Below are 17,285 nucleotides of genomic sequence, written 5' to 3'. Positions count from 1 at the left end.
ACTGTTTTCAGCTTTCTGTTATAGATGGGATTTTTTTTTCATGAATTTGAATAGTCCTAGACTATTAGAGCTGGCATGACTTGCTTATTATAGAATTATACTCTGAGATTTTTGTCTGTAGTCTATAAACAAGTTGCTAGGTTACTTTTATAGCAACACAGTGAGGATTCCGATTCTTTTAAGACTTTCATCAGGGCTGAAATGGGCCAGTGATAACATCTAATCAACTGTCTTAGGGGATACAGAGGGCTACCTGTAAGGAATACCTAGATGGAGATGTTCAAGGGGTACTTAGAAGTGCAGTCTGAGCTGGAGAGTCAACTGTTTTCCAAATTTTCTTAGCCATTCATTTATAGAAGTTTGTTGTTGTTGTTGTTTTTGTTGTTGTTGTTGTTTTGCTTTATGTATGTTCATCTCTGTGATCATTTATCTCTTCCTTCCATCTCCCTATTCTTACATCCATCCAGTTATTTGGTAGGTTTTATAGGTAGATATCTTTGTTTCTAAGTTTTATGGTACCTTTTAGAAATTTTCAATATATTAACTCTTTCCCCATGCCTAGTTAAAAAAACTTAGTGACATTATATTTAAAGTTTGCTATTAGAATGTAAAAGTATATAGACTCCAAAGGGAAGTTTTGGCTTTTTTTTTTTCTTTTTTTCAGCAGTTTTGAAATAAAAAAGCAAATTCAGTAACAGTGTCTCATCTAGTATCCATTCAGGATAATATTCTAAGTATAAAACTAGGCTTTGAAATTTTTTTTTGTCAACTTCTGTGTTTAAATATTCCTTAATAGAGCTATTTCTAAACTTCTGTTTATAAATTTTCAGATAGTTCATATATATTTTTTGATCTTGTGCCTGCGTCTAATTGACTGGCAGGCCCAAGAGTGGTTAAAATCAAGGGCCAATGGTAAATGGCCTGGCTAAAAATACTAACTTACTGGGAACCTTAAAGAAAAGGAAATTGACATGATTAGAATATCCTGGAAGAGTTTTTACCTGTAATTTTTGCAAAAAACTTGAGCCATCTGGAACTAGGTTTAAAGTTCTAGTTATATGCAAAGAGCTCTTAACTAAGAAGTCTAAGGAGACCATTGCGCCAAGAAGTCAGAGGATCTTACAATAAAGAATGAATGACTAATTGATTCCTGTATTATGACTGGGAAATTTTGAATAATATATGGTTGTTTCCCTTTAAATTTTACTGTGTTTCTAAAATATGATTATTTCCAGCAGGATAAAGTATAAGGTTAGGACTCTTAATGTGATATTTTATAAAGAGTCTGAGATATAATAGAAGTAGAGTAAAGATATCAAAGTTGTAGGGAGAAAATATGTTTTATAAAAGGGGGAATAACAAAGTAAGGACTAGGATCAGGTGATGATTATTGTAAAAAAAATTAATTCTTTTCATTTTACAAAACATGAAGAGCATTTTCTAGTTTGTTGGCAGTTTATGTACTATCCCCTTTTTTTTCCTAGTTGATTTACTTAATAGGAAGAAAAATAAACTAGAATCTACAGTATTTTTTACCTTGTTACTGATTTTGCTGGTAATAAGGTGGTTGAGATTTTCTTTAGATGTCATTGTTTTCTATTTGTCTTAGTATTTAATAATTTTTTTTAACCCTCAGTTTCAAAATTTTGATTACTTTTTCAGCAGTATTTTTACTCAAAACACTTCTAACACCAAATGTGTGGGGTATTTTTGTTCACCCAACAACAAATTCTTCAGTTCTCTAGATATCAAGTGGGTGTCCTAAAATTCAATTCACTTCTGACACTAACTACCAGAAGTTAGTGCAGACCTCACAAGTTAAGGGCTTAGTCCTACAAGAATATTAGCACTTCAGACACCAGTCTAAGTCCCAGGTTTCTACCTGTACTCCGGAAAACTGGCTATAAATTGGGGTTTCACATGACCCCCTCCCCAGGTTTGATAATTTGCTAGAATAACTCACAGAACTCAAGAAAACACTGTACTTACTCCATTTATCATAAAGGATACAAATGAACAGCCAGATGAACAGGTACACAGGACAAGGACCAGTGGGGTCCCAAGCCCAGGAACTTCTGTCCCTGTGGGGCTGGAGTGTGCTACCCTCTCAGCATGTGGATATATTTACTATCCTGGAAACTCTCAGAACCTCATCATTTAGGATTTTTTTATGGAGGTGCCATTATATAGTCATGATTTGATTAAATCATTGGTCATTGGTCATGGATTCAGTCTTTAGCCCTTCTCCTTTTTCCAAGGACAGGAGGTGGGGCCTTGATATGGTTTGGCTTTGTGTCCCCACCCAGATCTCATCTTGAATTATAATCTCGTAATCCCCACATGTCATGGAGGGACCTGGTGGAAGGTAATTGAATCACGAGTGCGATTCCCCCATGCTGTTCTCAAGATACTGAGTTCTCACAAGAGCTGTAGGTTTTATAAGTGTCGGGCATTTCCCCTGCTGGCACTCATTCTCTCTCCTACTGCCCTGTTAAGAGTGCTTTCCATCATGATTGTAAGTTTCCTGAGGCCTCCCCAGCCATGCAGAACTGTGAGTCAATTAAACCTCTTTTCTTTATAAATTACCCAGTCATGGGTATTTCTTCATAGCAGTGTATGTGAGAATACAGGCCTCTAATCACTTGGTTGGTTCCTCTGACAACCAGTCCCCATCCTGAAGCTATCTAGGGGCCCGCTGTATTAGTCCATTCTCACACTGCTATAAACATACCTGGGAGTGGGTAATTTATAAATTTATAAAGAAAAGAGGTTTAATAGACTCACAGTCTGTGGGCTGTACAGGCTTCTGCTTCTGGGGAGGCCTCAGGAAACTTGGAATCATGGTGGAAGGTGAAGGGGAAGGAAACACATCTTCACATGGCCAGCAGGAGAGAGAGCATGAAGGGGGTAGTGCTACACACTTTGAAACAACCAGATCTCATGAGAACTCTATCACAAGAACAGCGAGAGGGAAGTCTGCCCCATGATTCAATCACCTCCCACGAGGCCCCTCCTCCACTGAAAATTTCAAATAAGATATGGGTGGGGACACAGAGCCAAACCGTATCACCCATCAAGAAACACCTCATTAGTATAAATTGAGGCATCTTTTAAAAGGACTTATTATGAGTAACAAAAGATACTTCTCTTATCCTTCTCATTCAGGGAATTATGAGGGTTTTTAGAAGCTCTGTGCCAGGAACTGCAGTGAAGATCAAATACATATTTTTTATTCTATCACAAATCACACTTTTGTATTCTAATCTTGTAATAGTTTTATTATTCCTTAATTATTGCTGGGTCTGGGTGTTTTTTTTTTAAATATTGTTATAAAATGCTTGAAGATATGATTAGGGTACTATGTTAATCATTATAAGTTATTTTGTGTCCTGTGAACAGGCAGCCTTCAAAAGATCCTGTCCCATGATCATCCTCCAGAGTATTCAGCTGATTTTTATGCTGCCTACATTAACATTCTTCTTGGAGTTTTCTACACTGTTTGTCGAGATTTGAAAGAGCTCAGACATCTGGTAAATGAACATTTTGCTTGAATATATATGTGTGTGTGTGTGTGTGTGTGTGTGTGTATACATATGTGTGTATATATGTCTTTTAATGTTTTCTATGTAGAAATGGTATGAGATAGGTTAGAAACTGAAATTTTATTCTGGGAATTTGCATATGGCCTCTTGAGGCTAACATACCATAAGAAGGTAGATGTCTGTGGGTTAGTACAAACTTTGATTGTTTGATCTGATCAGAAAAATGTCATTCTCAGATCTTCTCACTCTTCCTTGTTTTTTCTCTAATCGCAGAAAATGCAGAACTCCATTAAAATCAAAATGAGGAATAACAGAAAAGAGATGTAAAAACTTAAGCAGTTTTACAACTCTGTTAATATTTTGTAACAGATTTTGTTCAAGTTTTATGTATGCAGTGATAGAGGTCTAGAATCTAAATGGATTTGAGTATGGTCAGAAGCTTTCATTGCAGGTCTTTCATTAACCACTGACCCTGAGCTGGTAATCTTTGTATAGATGGTTCTTTTTAATTTTTTTTTTTTAACAATTAGAATAGCTGTTTATATTTCAGAGACAGTTTGGAAAATGTTGATGTTTAATTTTTCTTTGACCTTTTTTGTTTTAATTGTAGGGATGGGAAAGGAAGGAGACAAGAATTTCTGGTTTCCCTTTTAGAAATCTTCAATTAATTAAGATCTTATCTCCATTTAACAGAAAATAGTAATATATCTGAGGCTGGAAAACAGTCACTTTCAAAGTAACAGATTCTATGTCTCTTAGCAGATTTTCTTCACTTTGTTCTTTTTCTGTTTTTGCCCTGAAAAGTATTACTTAGATTCAGTGTGTGTTTGAGACAGAACATAGAAGGCAATCATTTAAAATTATGCTCACATGTAGTATGTTTTTGAAAGTTTCAGATTTCGGGGCTCCTCTGATTTACATGTAGATTTCAGACATCTTCTCAGCTGGGAAAAAACAAAACAGTTTTTCCAGTTCAAGCTTATCACTAACATTCCTCTAGAAGTTGGATGTCTTGGGATCCCTGGCTTCTGAGGGAAATGATAACACAAGAGACTTACAGAGAGGAGAGGATCAGGAAAACGCACCTGAGTGAGATGGACTTAGGAGCAAATAATCCTCCTCTGTCTTTCCTGGAAAGTAACTTGCAGTTACCACTCTTTAGCGCTCGAATCCTGTGGAAATCTGTGCTGGCAGCCATTTCAAAGTAGATTATAAAGTACAAGAAGGAAAAATTTAGGGAAAATATTTATGGGAAAATAAAATGTAAAGAGAGAAATATATATTTAAATATGGTATTTTTAAAAGTTCTTTGGGTTTCACTGAGGAATGATTTTATTTAGGGTGAGGTTACAGCTTTTTTAAAAACAATATTCATAAATGTGTAGTATGGTTTAAGTCTTATACTACTATTGGTAATAATAAATAGAGAAAAGGATCCTTAAACATTAGAGAAAAATAGCACAATGTTCTTAGTTTTCTCTATGTATAGAACATAGAAGAATAAAGATATTCATTTTCTTTTTTTCTTCAGATAGTGTTGTTTGTGTTTGTTTCAAAGTTTGTAAGTGGCATATTTCTTGAAAGTTTATTAAATCACCTGAAAAATATTCTTTTCAGGGATCTTTTCTGGAAAGATGCTTTATGAATTGATATTTCTGTATTTTTCAGAGGCTAGTTCTGTAGGTAGCTTAAGATAGGAGAAAATGAAGTACTACTTTGATATTCATTTAGGTTTGTTTTCTCTGACAAACCTTATGATATTGCCTTTTTAACTGTTATTCATAAATTATTAAACATATTTTAGTGTTTCAACCAAAAAGGAAATCAATACAGTTGCCCCTTGGTATGCTTAGGGGATTGGTTCCAGGACCAGTCCCATATATATCAAAATCCTAGCACACTCAAACCCTGTGATCAACTCTGCAGAACCTGAGTGTAAAAAAGTTAGCCCTCCATATACATGGGTTTTGTATTCCCTGAATACTATGTTTTTGATCTGTGTTTGTGATCTGTGTTTGGTTGAAAAAAAAAAAATCTGTGGACAAGTGGACCCTCACAGATCAAACCTATGTCTTTCAAGGGTCAGTTGTTTATTTTGATTAGCCAAATTGTGTACCAGTTGCTGTTAACATTATGACACTTTAGTGTTATCACACCATGCTTAGATCTGAAAATCTAAAATTAAGGTAAGAAAGTTTGGCTGAAGCGAATAATTTCTTCTTGATTCTTCTTCTCTACACTTAGTAGAATTTGGAAGATTTTTCTACTTTAAATCATTGTTTTTTATGAAGTAGAATAGAAAGAAATTATTTTAATGATTTGGTTCTTAGTTTTCTGTTATCTAGTTATATGTTATATAGTTACACATTTATATATACCTTTTTCTATGCCTTATTGAATTATTTCGATATGAAATACTTGGGAACAAACTAATATATATATATATTTTTTTTTAAATAAATGGAAGCAGTATGTTTTTAACCAGTTTGCTTAAACTGCTGTTCAGTAGAATTCCAGTGTTGATTCATGGAAAACTACTAAGTAGTTATAATTAGTTAATTAGTACTCCTCAAACTTGAGAATACATAGAGTTTCTAGAGAGATCATTAAACATAGATTCCTGGGTCTCATCCTCAGAGATTCTGATTTGGTATGCCTGAGATGGTGCCAAGAATTTACATTTATAACAATCTCAGGTAGTGCTGCCAATCCAAATACTTTGAGTCATACGAAACTCAATGATGTTTAATTTATGAGAATGTTCAGACCTTAGAAAACAACAGTTAATTATTTGGGCTTGAGGTTTTTCATTATATGTTTTATGGTTCTATGTGACATAAATATAACCTAAAAGTACAAATTAGGCTTTGTTACTGTAGGGAAGTTCACATTTTTACCCTGCAGTTTTGATAATTTGAATCTATAAAACAAACTAATAATAAACGGGAAAAAAAGGCATACAAATTTATTTTTTAATTTTAATTTAATTTTAAATTTAATTTTATATTAAGTTCCAGGATACATGTGCAGGGCGTGCAGGTTTGTTACATAGGTAAAATGCGTGCCATGGTGGTTTGCTGCACCTATCAACCCCTCACCTAGGTATTAAGCCCTGCATGCATTAGCTGTTGCATACAAATTTATTAATATGCATATGGGCACAGGAGCCTTACACAAAATATGAGACTCAAAAGGTGGGGGGCAGAAAGGGGGGCCAGCTAGTTCAAATTTTTATGCCATCCTGAGGTTACAGAAAGAAAATGGGCTTGGAGCATGGCATAACAAGTTATTGGAGGGAGAGGAGGAAAGACATGGTTAGGGAAGGCAGTCTTGTTGTGCAAATGAAACCTCATAGGTAGCAACTTTCAGAAAGAATAGGTGGTAGCCTGTGCTAAGTTTCTCTGTCACACCTTCAAACGTGTCAGACCCTCAAGTCTCTTTCTTGAGAGTTACTCTTTCCTAGATCCGAAGTGGGGGATGATCAGAGAAAGCCTGTTTGCATCTGCTGTTTTCTTATTTCCTCTATAGGTGCAAATCTCCCTCACAAAAAACAGCTTTTCAGGGCTATTGTGCTTGCAGCCCTTCTGATTAGCCATATCAAAATATACCAAAGAAGTATATTTTTGGTGAGACGCTCCATTCTCCTAATTTTGTATACAGAGGCTAATGTATTAGGCAGAATTTAGCCAATTAAAGAATATTTTATGTTGTGCTGTCATTATTAGTATTTTTGCTGTTTTGTTATTATAGTAATAAGCTACAATTACATTTTTTTTTAGAAAGAGGCAGGGTCTTGTCATGTTGTCCAGGCTGGAGTGCAGTGGCTGTTCACAGATGCAGTCACAGCACACTACAGGCTTGATCTCCTGGGCTCAAGCGATCCCCCTGCCTCAGCCTCCTGAGTAGCTGGGATTACAGGCGCATGCCACTGCGTATAATTACATTTGACTTGAGCAAATGTGTTTAAGTAAAATTTCCTGAATTGTAATACAGATTTTACTTGAAAAATAAATTTCTAATTGTGATCGATCAGTGCTTTTTTTCTTCTCTTTTTTTTTTCTTTACTTACAGGCAGTACTTAATTTTCCTAAATATTGTGAACCTGTGGTTAAAGGAGAAGGTAACTGTGTAATTTTACTCATTAATATTTATTTTGAGAAAGGTTTTTAAAAGATATAAATTACTGAAATTTTCTTCCCTTTGGGGTAGCAAGTGAACGTGATACTCGCAAACTGTGGAGAAATATTGAACCTCATTTGAAGAAAGCTATGCAGACTGTTTATCTCAGGGAAATATCAAGGTAATTTTCTATTTAGTATGCATACTATTTTTTATATCTTTATTTGGGATATGTACTCTCTCAACTTAAATAACAGAGAGAGGGACTCTAAAAGAAAATGATACCTGTTTGAGAATTGGCATTGCAATGAGAAAGCACATGCTGTAGTAAACTGCATCTTCAGGGAGGTAAAGGAAGACAAGGTTTTTAAAGGAAGAATGAAGAGAATGACGTAATTGTTTTGAGATAATTATTCTTCGCTACAAGGATTAGTTACAAGGATGGCACCAGTTCAGAGCTGGACAGGGATTTGCCTGGCAGATGTCCTCATGGAGGTATTTTTTGTGGAAGATTGCATTAGCCTTTATACAAGGTTATGTTTTTTTCTGTCTTTTGTAATAGTTCTTCTTATCAGACATTATGCACGAGAACCCTTCCTTCATGGCCTTTCTTGGCTCTGTTTGTCAGGATTTTTAACACATGTGACTCCATTTTGATTCTGACAACTTTTACTTTTTCTTTTAATCAAGATTTTTCTCCAAAATCATTGCTGATCAGTCATCCTGTAGTTAGATTTTTATTGTCCCTTGGTGCCAGAACGGAGCTGTCCTGGGTTGTTGTCTGTTCACATGTCGAAGGGAGTGAATGGTGGCTAGGAGTCAGTGTCAGAACTCTTTTAGCCACAAGGGAGGTTTGAAGGGAGTGGCTGAGTCTACCTAGAGTCCGTTGTTAAGTTTAATTTTGTCTGTTCTGTGGGTGTTGGCTATCATTGCAAAGTGCTTGGGCCAGCATTGTTCTGTTAGGAGTTGTACTTCTGCAGAAATTGTTTTTTGAGACGTAGTTTCACTCTTGTTGCCTAGGCTGGAGTGCAATGGTGCAATCTTGGCACACTGCAACCTCTGCCTCCTGGGTTCAAGCGATTCTCCTGCTTCAGCCCCTCGAGTAGCTGGGATTACAGGCACGCAGCACCATGCTTGACTAATTTTTGTATTTTTTAGTAGAGACAGGGTTTCAACATGTTGGCCAGGCTGGTCTCGAACTCCTGACTTCAGGTGACCACCTGCCTCGGCCTCCCAAAGTGCTAGGATTACAGGTGTGAGCCACCGCACCTGGTCACTGCAGAAATTTGACAGGCAACAAGTACAAAGTTTACAAAGGAAAATACAAAGTAAAATGTATAGTAATATGACAATCCCAGTTTGTATAGTGCTTTTGAACTGTGAATCTCTGCTTAAAGGGAACCTACTGAATAAATCAAATGACCACAGAGAGTTAGGTGAGACTTCTAACCATGTGGCCTATTTTCTTATTTGGTATATATGGGTCTCACCTTTTCCAGAAGAATTTGTTCAGGTACAGCTTGTGGTATTAGCAGTAACACAGACATTTCCTTATGTAACCAATCCGTTTATCATCTAGTATTACATGACTGAGTTGAAACAAAGCAGAGTGAGCAACAATTGTATTAGGGATGTTGCCAAAGTTGCCCACTAGATGGACTAAAGAATCTTTTAGGTCAGGTTCTGTCAACTTACCAGCAGAAGCTACTAATTGTGAAATTTCAATTATTATTATCCTATCAAGTGAAAATGGTAGGCATTAAGAGGAGTAAGAGTCTCATTATGATGTGGAGTCTTGTTCTAATATCTTCGAAAAAACTGTTTCTGTCCTGAAACTGTCAACTTCTTATCCTGCTTTGCAGTTCAACTGTCTCTGGTTATGGCATTTAGTGGTTTCTTGACCCTTCTGTGTGGTCCACACATCAGGTACAAGGTTTGTTCCTTAAAATTCATCTAGCTTCAATGTATAAGGCTTCAGGAACAAAGTAGTCCCCCTTTTTAGTAATTTTATAGAAGAAAGTTGGATTGGGGGAACCTAGAAGAATTTAGAATCTAGTCTAGGCTACAGGTTGATTATAAAAACTCAAATACAATGCATAAAGCTACAAACTAATAACAGGTGCATTATAGCTTTTTTTAAAGAAACAACCTTTTCTATGTTGATCACATAGGTTTTAAAACCTCTTGAGTCTAGGAAGTCAAACCAAGGCCGATGTAAGATTTTACTTAATATCTACAATCTTGAAGTTCCTAGGCCTGCCAGGAAGTGGCATTTTTTACTCACTCACTGTAACGCTGGGAATCCTTGAAACCAGGCAATTCTGTGCACGTTTTCTTTTTTTTTTTGAGACGGAGTCTCGCTCTGTCACCCAGACTGGAGTGCAGTGGCGCAATCTCGGCTCACTACAAGCTCCTCCTCCCGGGTTCATGCCATTCTCCTGCCTCAGCCTCCCGAGTAGCTAGGACTACAGGTGCCCGCCACCACGCCTGGCTAATTTTTTTTTTTTTTTTTTTGTATTTTTAGTAGAGACAGGGTTTCACCGTGTTAGCCAGGATGGTCTTGAGCTCCTGACCTTGTGATCTGCCTGCCTCGGCCTCCCAAAGTGCTGGGATTACAGGCGTGAGCCACCGCACCCGGCCTCTGTGCACATTTTCTAATAAGATATGACAGTCAAAGTCTTGGTAATATAACCAGTGTTTCTAATTATATCCTGTCATAAAGAGAGCAAATTCTTATTGAACTTAGTAAATAAACATATTTTCTTTTTTTTTTTTTAGGCTTTATTTTTATTTATTTTTTATTTTTTTATTTTTTATTTATTTATTTGTTATTATTATACTTTAGGTTTTAGGGTACATGTGTGCAATGTGCAGGTTAGTTACATATGTATACATGTGCCATGCTGGTGCGCTGCACCCACTAACTCGTCATCTAGCATTAGGTATATCTCCCAATGCTATCCCGCCCCCCTCCCCCGACCCCACAACAGTCCCCAGAGTGTGATGTTCCCCTTCCTGTGTCCATGTGTTCTCATTGTTCAATTCCCACCTATGAGTGAGAATATGCGGTGTTTGGTTTTTTGTTCTTGCGATAGTTTACTGAGAATGATGATTTCCAATTTCATCCATGTCCGTACAAAGGACATGAACTCATCATTTTTGATGGCTGCATAGTGTTCCATGGTGTATATGTGCCACATTTTCTTAATCCAGTCTATCATTGTTGGACATTTGGGTTGGTTCCAAGTCTTTGCTATTGTGAATAATGCCGCAATAAACATACGTGTGCATGTGTCTTTATAGTAGCATGATTTATAGTCCTTTGGGTATATACCCAGCAATGGGATGGCTGGGTCAAATGGTATTTCTGGTTCTAGATCCCTGAGGAATCGCCACACTGACTTCCACAAGGGTTGAACTAGTTTACAGTCCCACCAACAGTGTAAAAGTGTTCCTATTTCTCCACATCCTCTCCAGCACCTGTTGTTTCCTGACTTTTTAATGATTGCCATTCTAACTGGTGTGAGATGGTAACTCATTGTGGTTTTGATTTGCATTTCTCTGATGGCCAGTGATGGTGAGCATTTTTTCATGTGTTTTTTGGTTGCATAAATGTCTTCTTTTGAGAAGTGTCTGTTCATGTCCTTTGCCCACTTTTTGATGGGGTTGTTTGTTTTTTTCTTGTAAATTTGTTTGAGTTCATTGTAGATTCTGGATATTAGCCCTTTGTCAGATGAGTAGGTTGCGAAAATTTTCTCCCATTTTGTAGGTTGCCTGTTCACTCTGATGGTAGTTTCTTCTGCTGTGCAGAAGCTCTTTAGTTTAATTAGATCCCATTTGTCAATTTTGGCTTTTGTTGCCATTGCTTTTGGTGTTTTAGAAATGAAGTCCTTGCCCATGCCTATGTCCTGAATGGTAATGCCTAGGTTTTCTTCTAGGGTTTTTATGGTTTTAGGTCTAACGTTTAAGTCTTTAGTCCATCTTGAATTGATTTTTGTATATGGTATAAGGAAGGGATCCAGTTTCAGCTTTCTACATATGGCTAGCCAGTTTTCCTAGCACCATTTATTAAATAGGGAATCCTTTCCCCATTGCTTGTTTTTGTCAGGTTTGTCAAAGATCAGATAATTGTAGATATGTGGCGTTATTTCTGAGGGCTCTGTTCTGTTCCATTGATCTATATCTCTGTTTTGGTACCAGTACCATTCTGTTTTGGTTACTGTAGACTTGTAGTATAGTTTGAAGTCAGGTAGTGTGATGCCTCCAGCTTTGTTCTTTTGGCTTAGGATTGACTTGGCGATGCGGGCTCTTTTTTGGTTCCATATGAACTTTCAAGTAGTTTTTTCCAATTCTGTGAAGAAAGTCATTGGTAGCTTGATGGGGATGGCATTGAATCTGTAAATTACCTTGGGCAGTATGGCCATTTTCACAATATTGATTCTTCCTACCCATGAGCATGGAATGTTCTTCCATTTGTTTGTATCCTCTTTTATTTCCTTGAGCAGTGGTTTGTAGTTCTCCTGGAAGAGGTCCTTCACATCCCTTGTAAGTTGGATTCCTAAGTATTTTATTCTCTTTGAAGCAATTGTGAATGGGAGTTCACTCATGATTTGGCTCTCTGTTTGTCTGTTGTTGGTATATAAGAATGCTTGTGATTTTTGCACATTGATTTTGTATCCTGAGACTTTGCTGAAGTTGCTTATCAGCTTAAGGAGATTTTGGGCTGAGACAATGGGGTTTTCTAGATATACAATCATGTCGTCTGCAAACAGGGACAATTTGACTTCCTCTTTTCCTAACTGAATACCCTTTATTTCCTTCTCCTGCCTAATTGCCCTGGCCAGAACTTCCAACACTATGTCGAATAGGAGTGGTGAGAGAGGGCATCCCTGTCTTGTGCCAGTTTTCAAAGGGAATGCTTCCAGTTTTTGCCCATTCAGTATGATATTGGCTGCGGGTTTGTCATAGATAGCTGTTATTATTTTGAGATACGTCCCATCAATACCTAATTTATTGAGAGTTTTTAGCATGAAGGTGGTTGTTGAATTTTGTCAAAGGCCTTTTCTGCATCTATTGAGATAATCATGTGGTTTTTGTGTTTGGTTCTGTTTATATGCTGGATTACATTTGTTGATTTGCGTATATTGAACCAGCCTTGCATCCCAGGGATGAAGCCCACTTGATCATGGTGGATAAGCTTTTTGATGTGCTGCTGGATTCTGTTTGCCAGTATTTTATTGAGGATTTTTGCATCAATGTTCATCAAGGATATTGGTCTAAAATTCTCTTTTTTGGTTGTGTCTCTGCCCGGCTTTGGTATCAGGATGATGCTGGCCTCATAAAATGAGTTAGGGAGGATTCCCTCTTTTTCTATTGGAATAGTTTCAGAAGGAATGGTACCAGTTCCTCCTTGTACCTCTGGTAGAATTTGGCTGTGAATCCATCTGGTCCTGGACTCTTTTTGGTTGGTAAGCTATTGATTATTGCCACAATTTCAGCTCCTGTTATTGGTCTATTCAGAGATTCAACTTCTTCCTGGTTTAGTCTTGGGAGACTGTATGTGTAGAGGAATTTATCCATTTCTTCTAGATTTTCTAGTTTATTTGCATAGAGGTGTTTGTAGTATTCTCTCATGGTAGTTTGTATTTCTGTGGGATCGGTGGTGATATCCCCTTTATCATTTTTTATTGCATCTATTTGATTCTTCTCTCTTTTTTTCTTTATTAGTCTTGCTAGCGGTCTATCAATTTTGTTGATCCTTTCAAAAAGCAGCTCCTGGATTCGTTAATTTTTTGAAGGGTTTTTTGTGTCTCTATTTCCTTCAATTCTGCTCTGATTTTAGTTATTTCTTGCCTTCTGCTAGCTTTTGAATGTGTTTGCTCTTGCTTTTCTAGTTCTTTTAATTGTGATGTTAGGGTGTCAATTTTGGATCTTCCCTGCTTTCTCTTGTGGGCATTTAGTGCTATAAATTTCCCTCTACACACTGCTTTGAATGCATCCCAGAGATTCTGGTATGTTGTGTCTTGGTTCTCGTTGGTTTCAAAGAACATCTTTATTTCTGCCTTCATTTCGTTATGTACCCAGTAGTCATTCAGGACCAGGTTGTTCAGTTTCCACGTAGTTGAGCAGTTTTGAGTGAGATTCTTAATCCTGAGTTCTAGCTTGATTGCACTGTGATCTGAGAGATAGTTTGTTATAATTTCTGTTCTTTTACATTTGCTGAGGAGAGCTTTACTTCCAAGTATGTGGTCAATTTTGGAATAGGTGTGGTGTGGTGCTGAAAAAAATGTATATTCTGTTGATTTGGGGTGGAGAGTTCTGTAGATCTCTATTAGGTCTGCTTGGTGCAGAGCTGAGTTCAATTCCTGGGTATCTTTGTTGACTTTGTGTCTCATTGATCTGTCTAATGTTGACAGTGGGGTGTTAAAGTCTCCCATTATTATTGTGTGGGAGTCTAAGTCTCTTTGTAGGTCACTCAGGACTTGCTTTATGAATCTGGGTGCTCCTGTATTGGGTGCATATATATTTAGGATAGTTAGCTCTTCTTGTTGAATTGATCCCTTTACCATTATGTAATGGCCTTCTTTGTCTCTTTTGATCTTTGTTGGTTTAAAGTCTGTTTTATCAGAGACTAGGATTGCAACCCCTGCCTTTTTTTGCTTTCCATTTGCTTGGTAGATCTTCCTCCATCCTTTTATTTTGAGCCTATGTGTGTCTCTGCACGTGAGATGGGTTTCCTGAATACAGCACACTGATGGGTCTTGAGTCTTTATCCAATTTGCCAGTCTGTGTCTTTTAATTGGAGCATTTAGTCCATTTACATTTAAAGTTAATATTGTTATGTGTGAATTTGATCCTGTCATTATGATGTTAGCTGGTTATTTTGCTCCTTAGTTGATGCAGTCTTTTCCTAGTCTCGATGGTCTTTACATTTTGGCATGATTTTGCAGCGGGCGGTACTGGTTGTTCCTTTCCATGTTTAGCGCTTCCTTCAGGAGCTCTTTTAGGGCAGGCCTGGTGGTGACAAAATCTCTCAGCATTTGCTTGTCTGTAAAGTATTTTATTTCTCCTTCACTTATGAAGCTTAGTTTGGCTGGATATGGAATTCTGGGTTAAAAATTCTTTTCTTTAAGAATGTTGAATATTGGCCCCCACTCTCTTCTGGCTTGTAGAGTTTCTGTGGAGAGATCCGCTGTTAGTCTGATGGGCTTCCCTTTGATGGTAACCCGACCTTTCTCTCTGGCTGCCCTTAACATTTTTTCCTTCATTTCAACTTTGGTGAATCTGACAATTATGTGTCTTGGAGTTGCTCTTCTCGAGGAGTATCTTTGTGGCGTTCTCTGTATTTCCTGAATCTGAATGTTGGCCTGCCTTGCTAGATTGGAGAAGTTCTCCTGGATAATAACCTGCAGAGTGTTTTCCAACTTGGTTCCATTCTCCCTGTCACTTTCAGGTACACCAGTTAGACATAGATTTGGTCTTTTCACATAGTCCCATATTTCTTGGAGACTTTGCTAGTTTCTTTTTATTCTTTTTTCTCTAAACCTCCCTTCTCGGTTCATTTCATTCATTTCATCTTCCAGGGCTGATACCCTTTCTTCCATTTGATCGCACCGGCTCCTGAGGCTTCTGCATTCTTCACGTAGTTCTCGAGCCTTGGTTTTCAGCTCCATCAGCTCCTTTAAGCACTTCTCTGTATTGGTTATTCTAGTTATACATTCTTCTAAATTTTTTTCAAAGTTTTCAACTTCTTTGCCTTTGGTTTGACTATCCTCCTGTAGCTCAGAGTAATTTGATCGTCTGAAGCCTTCTTCTCTCAGCTCGTCAAAGTCATTCTCCATCCAGCTTTGTTCCATTGCTGGTGAGGAACTGCATTCCTTTGGAGGAGGAGATGCGCTCTGCTTTTTAGAGTTTCCAGTTTTTCTGCTCTGTTTTTTCCCCATTTTTGTGGTTTTATCTACTTTTGGTCTTTGATGATGGTGATGTACAGATGGGTTTTTGGTGTGGGTGTCCTTTCCGTTTGTTAGTTTTCCTTCTAACAGACAGGACCCTCAGCTGCAGGTCTGTTGGAGTACAGGGCCCTGTGAGGTGTCAGTCTGCCCCTGCTGGGGGGTGCCTCCCAGTTAGGCTGCTCGGGGGTCAGGGGTCAGGGACCCACTTGAGGAGGCAGTCTGTCCGTTCTCAGATCTCCAGCTGCGTGCTGGGAGAACCACTGCTCTCTTCAAAGCTGTCAGACAGGAACATTTAAGTCTGCAGAGGTTACTGCTGTCTTTTTGTTTGTCTGTGCCCTGCCCCCAGAGGTGGAGCCTACAGAGGCAGGCAGGCCTCCTTGAGCTGTGGTGGGCTCCACCCAGTTCGAGCTTCCCAGCTGCTTTGTTTACCTAAGCAAGCCTGGGCAATGGCGGGCGCCCCTCCCCCAGCCTCACTGCTGCCTTGCAGTTTGATCTCAGACTGCTGTGCTAGCAATCAGCGGGACTCCGTGGGCGTAGGATCCTCCGAGCCAGGTGCGGGATGTAATCTCCTGGTGCGCCGTTTTTTAAGCCCGTCGGAAAAGCGCAGTATTCGGGTGGGAGTGACCCGATTTTCCAGGTGCCGTCTGTCACCCCTTTCTTTGACTAGGAAAGGGAACTCCCTGACCCTTTGTTCTTCCCGAATGAGGCAGTGCCTTGCCCTTCTTTGTCTTGCGCATGGTGCACACACCCACTGACCTGTGCCCACTGTCTGGCACTCCCTAGTGAGATGAACCCGGTACCTCAGATGGAAATGCAGAAATCACTTGTCTTCTGTGTCACTCATGCTGGGAGCTGTAGACCGGAGGTGTTCCTATTCGGCCATCTTGGCTCCTCCCCCCTAAATAAACGCATTTTCAAAGAGAAAAAAAATACCCATGAATAGTTTTTGAATTTTAGAGGAATGAAATGGGGAGAAAAAGCAGATGCTTCACCTTCGTTCACAAAATATACTTTACTAAATTGCTAATTAGCAGTTTCATGAAACTATAAAGTATAGGTAGATTAAGGGAGAAAATTTTCTCAAATCTGGAAAACAAAAGCAAAAAACTAATAATGTTTCAAATAAATATCAGAAAAACATCCTCATCAGTTATTCAATCTCGTAATTAATTTATGTTCTGTTTGATCTTGATTAGCAGTTTCTTGAGCCCATCATTTCTTCATTAGAGTTCCAACAGATTTTTATTTAGTCCATTGATTTTTAAGTTACTAGAAACTTGTATTTAAGAGTACTTGTTAGAATCTTTTTTTATGATTCGGATTGCAAATGCTTTTTGATAAAAATCAGAACAATAACTGTAGGATGACAGAGGCTTAGAACAGCCATGGATAAAAATTTGATGAAAGTTTACCATAATCAGAAATTGACAAGGAAATTTGATTATTTTTGTGGCATACATATAGTGACCATAATTATTACTTGATGATATATTAGATCTCTAAGTTTTATATAATTTTAGAACACTGATATTAAACACATACCTATAAATATAACTGAAATAAGATCTAGTATTACTTGTCATTTGGCAATGCTTCTTACACAATTTACAAAATAAATTTAATCATTTAATATCTTTACAATGTGAGAAATATGTCCTTGAGGCTTTCCAGG

At 37.9% G+C, this 17,285-nt stretch overlaps 1 protein-coding gene across 1 annotated transcript in view; it reads left to right on the top strand.

The window, feature by feature from the left end:
• The window catches only part of ORC5 (origin recognition complex subunit 5), an 89,321-nt gene that overhangs the window by 16,095 nt on the left and 55,941 nt on the right, over positions 1 to 17,285 (top strand). The window contains exons 6-8 of the mRNA XM_054494995.2: positions 3,400 to 3,530; positions 7,614 to 7,662; positions 7,752 to 7,842. Of these exons, the coding sequence (XP_054350970.1) occupies positions 3,400 to 3,530; positions 7,614 to 7,662; positions 7,752 to 7,842 (271 nt within the window). The remainder of the gene's footprint in view (positions 1 to 3,399; positions 3,531 to 7,613; positions 7,663 to 7,751; positions 7,843 to 17,285) is intronic.

Source organism: Pongo pygmaeus, chromosome 6 (genome assembly GCF_028885625.2).
Source record: "Pongo pygmaeus isolate AG05252 chromosome 6, NHGRI_mPonPyg2-v2.0_pri, whole genome shotgun sequence".
Classification (NCBI taxonomy): Eukaryota; Metazoa; Chordata; class Mammalia; order Primates; family Hominidae; genus Pongo; species Pongo pygmaeus.
Note: the sequence above shows the minus strand (reverse complement) of the source record. Positions and strands in the feature narration are given on the sequence as shown.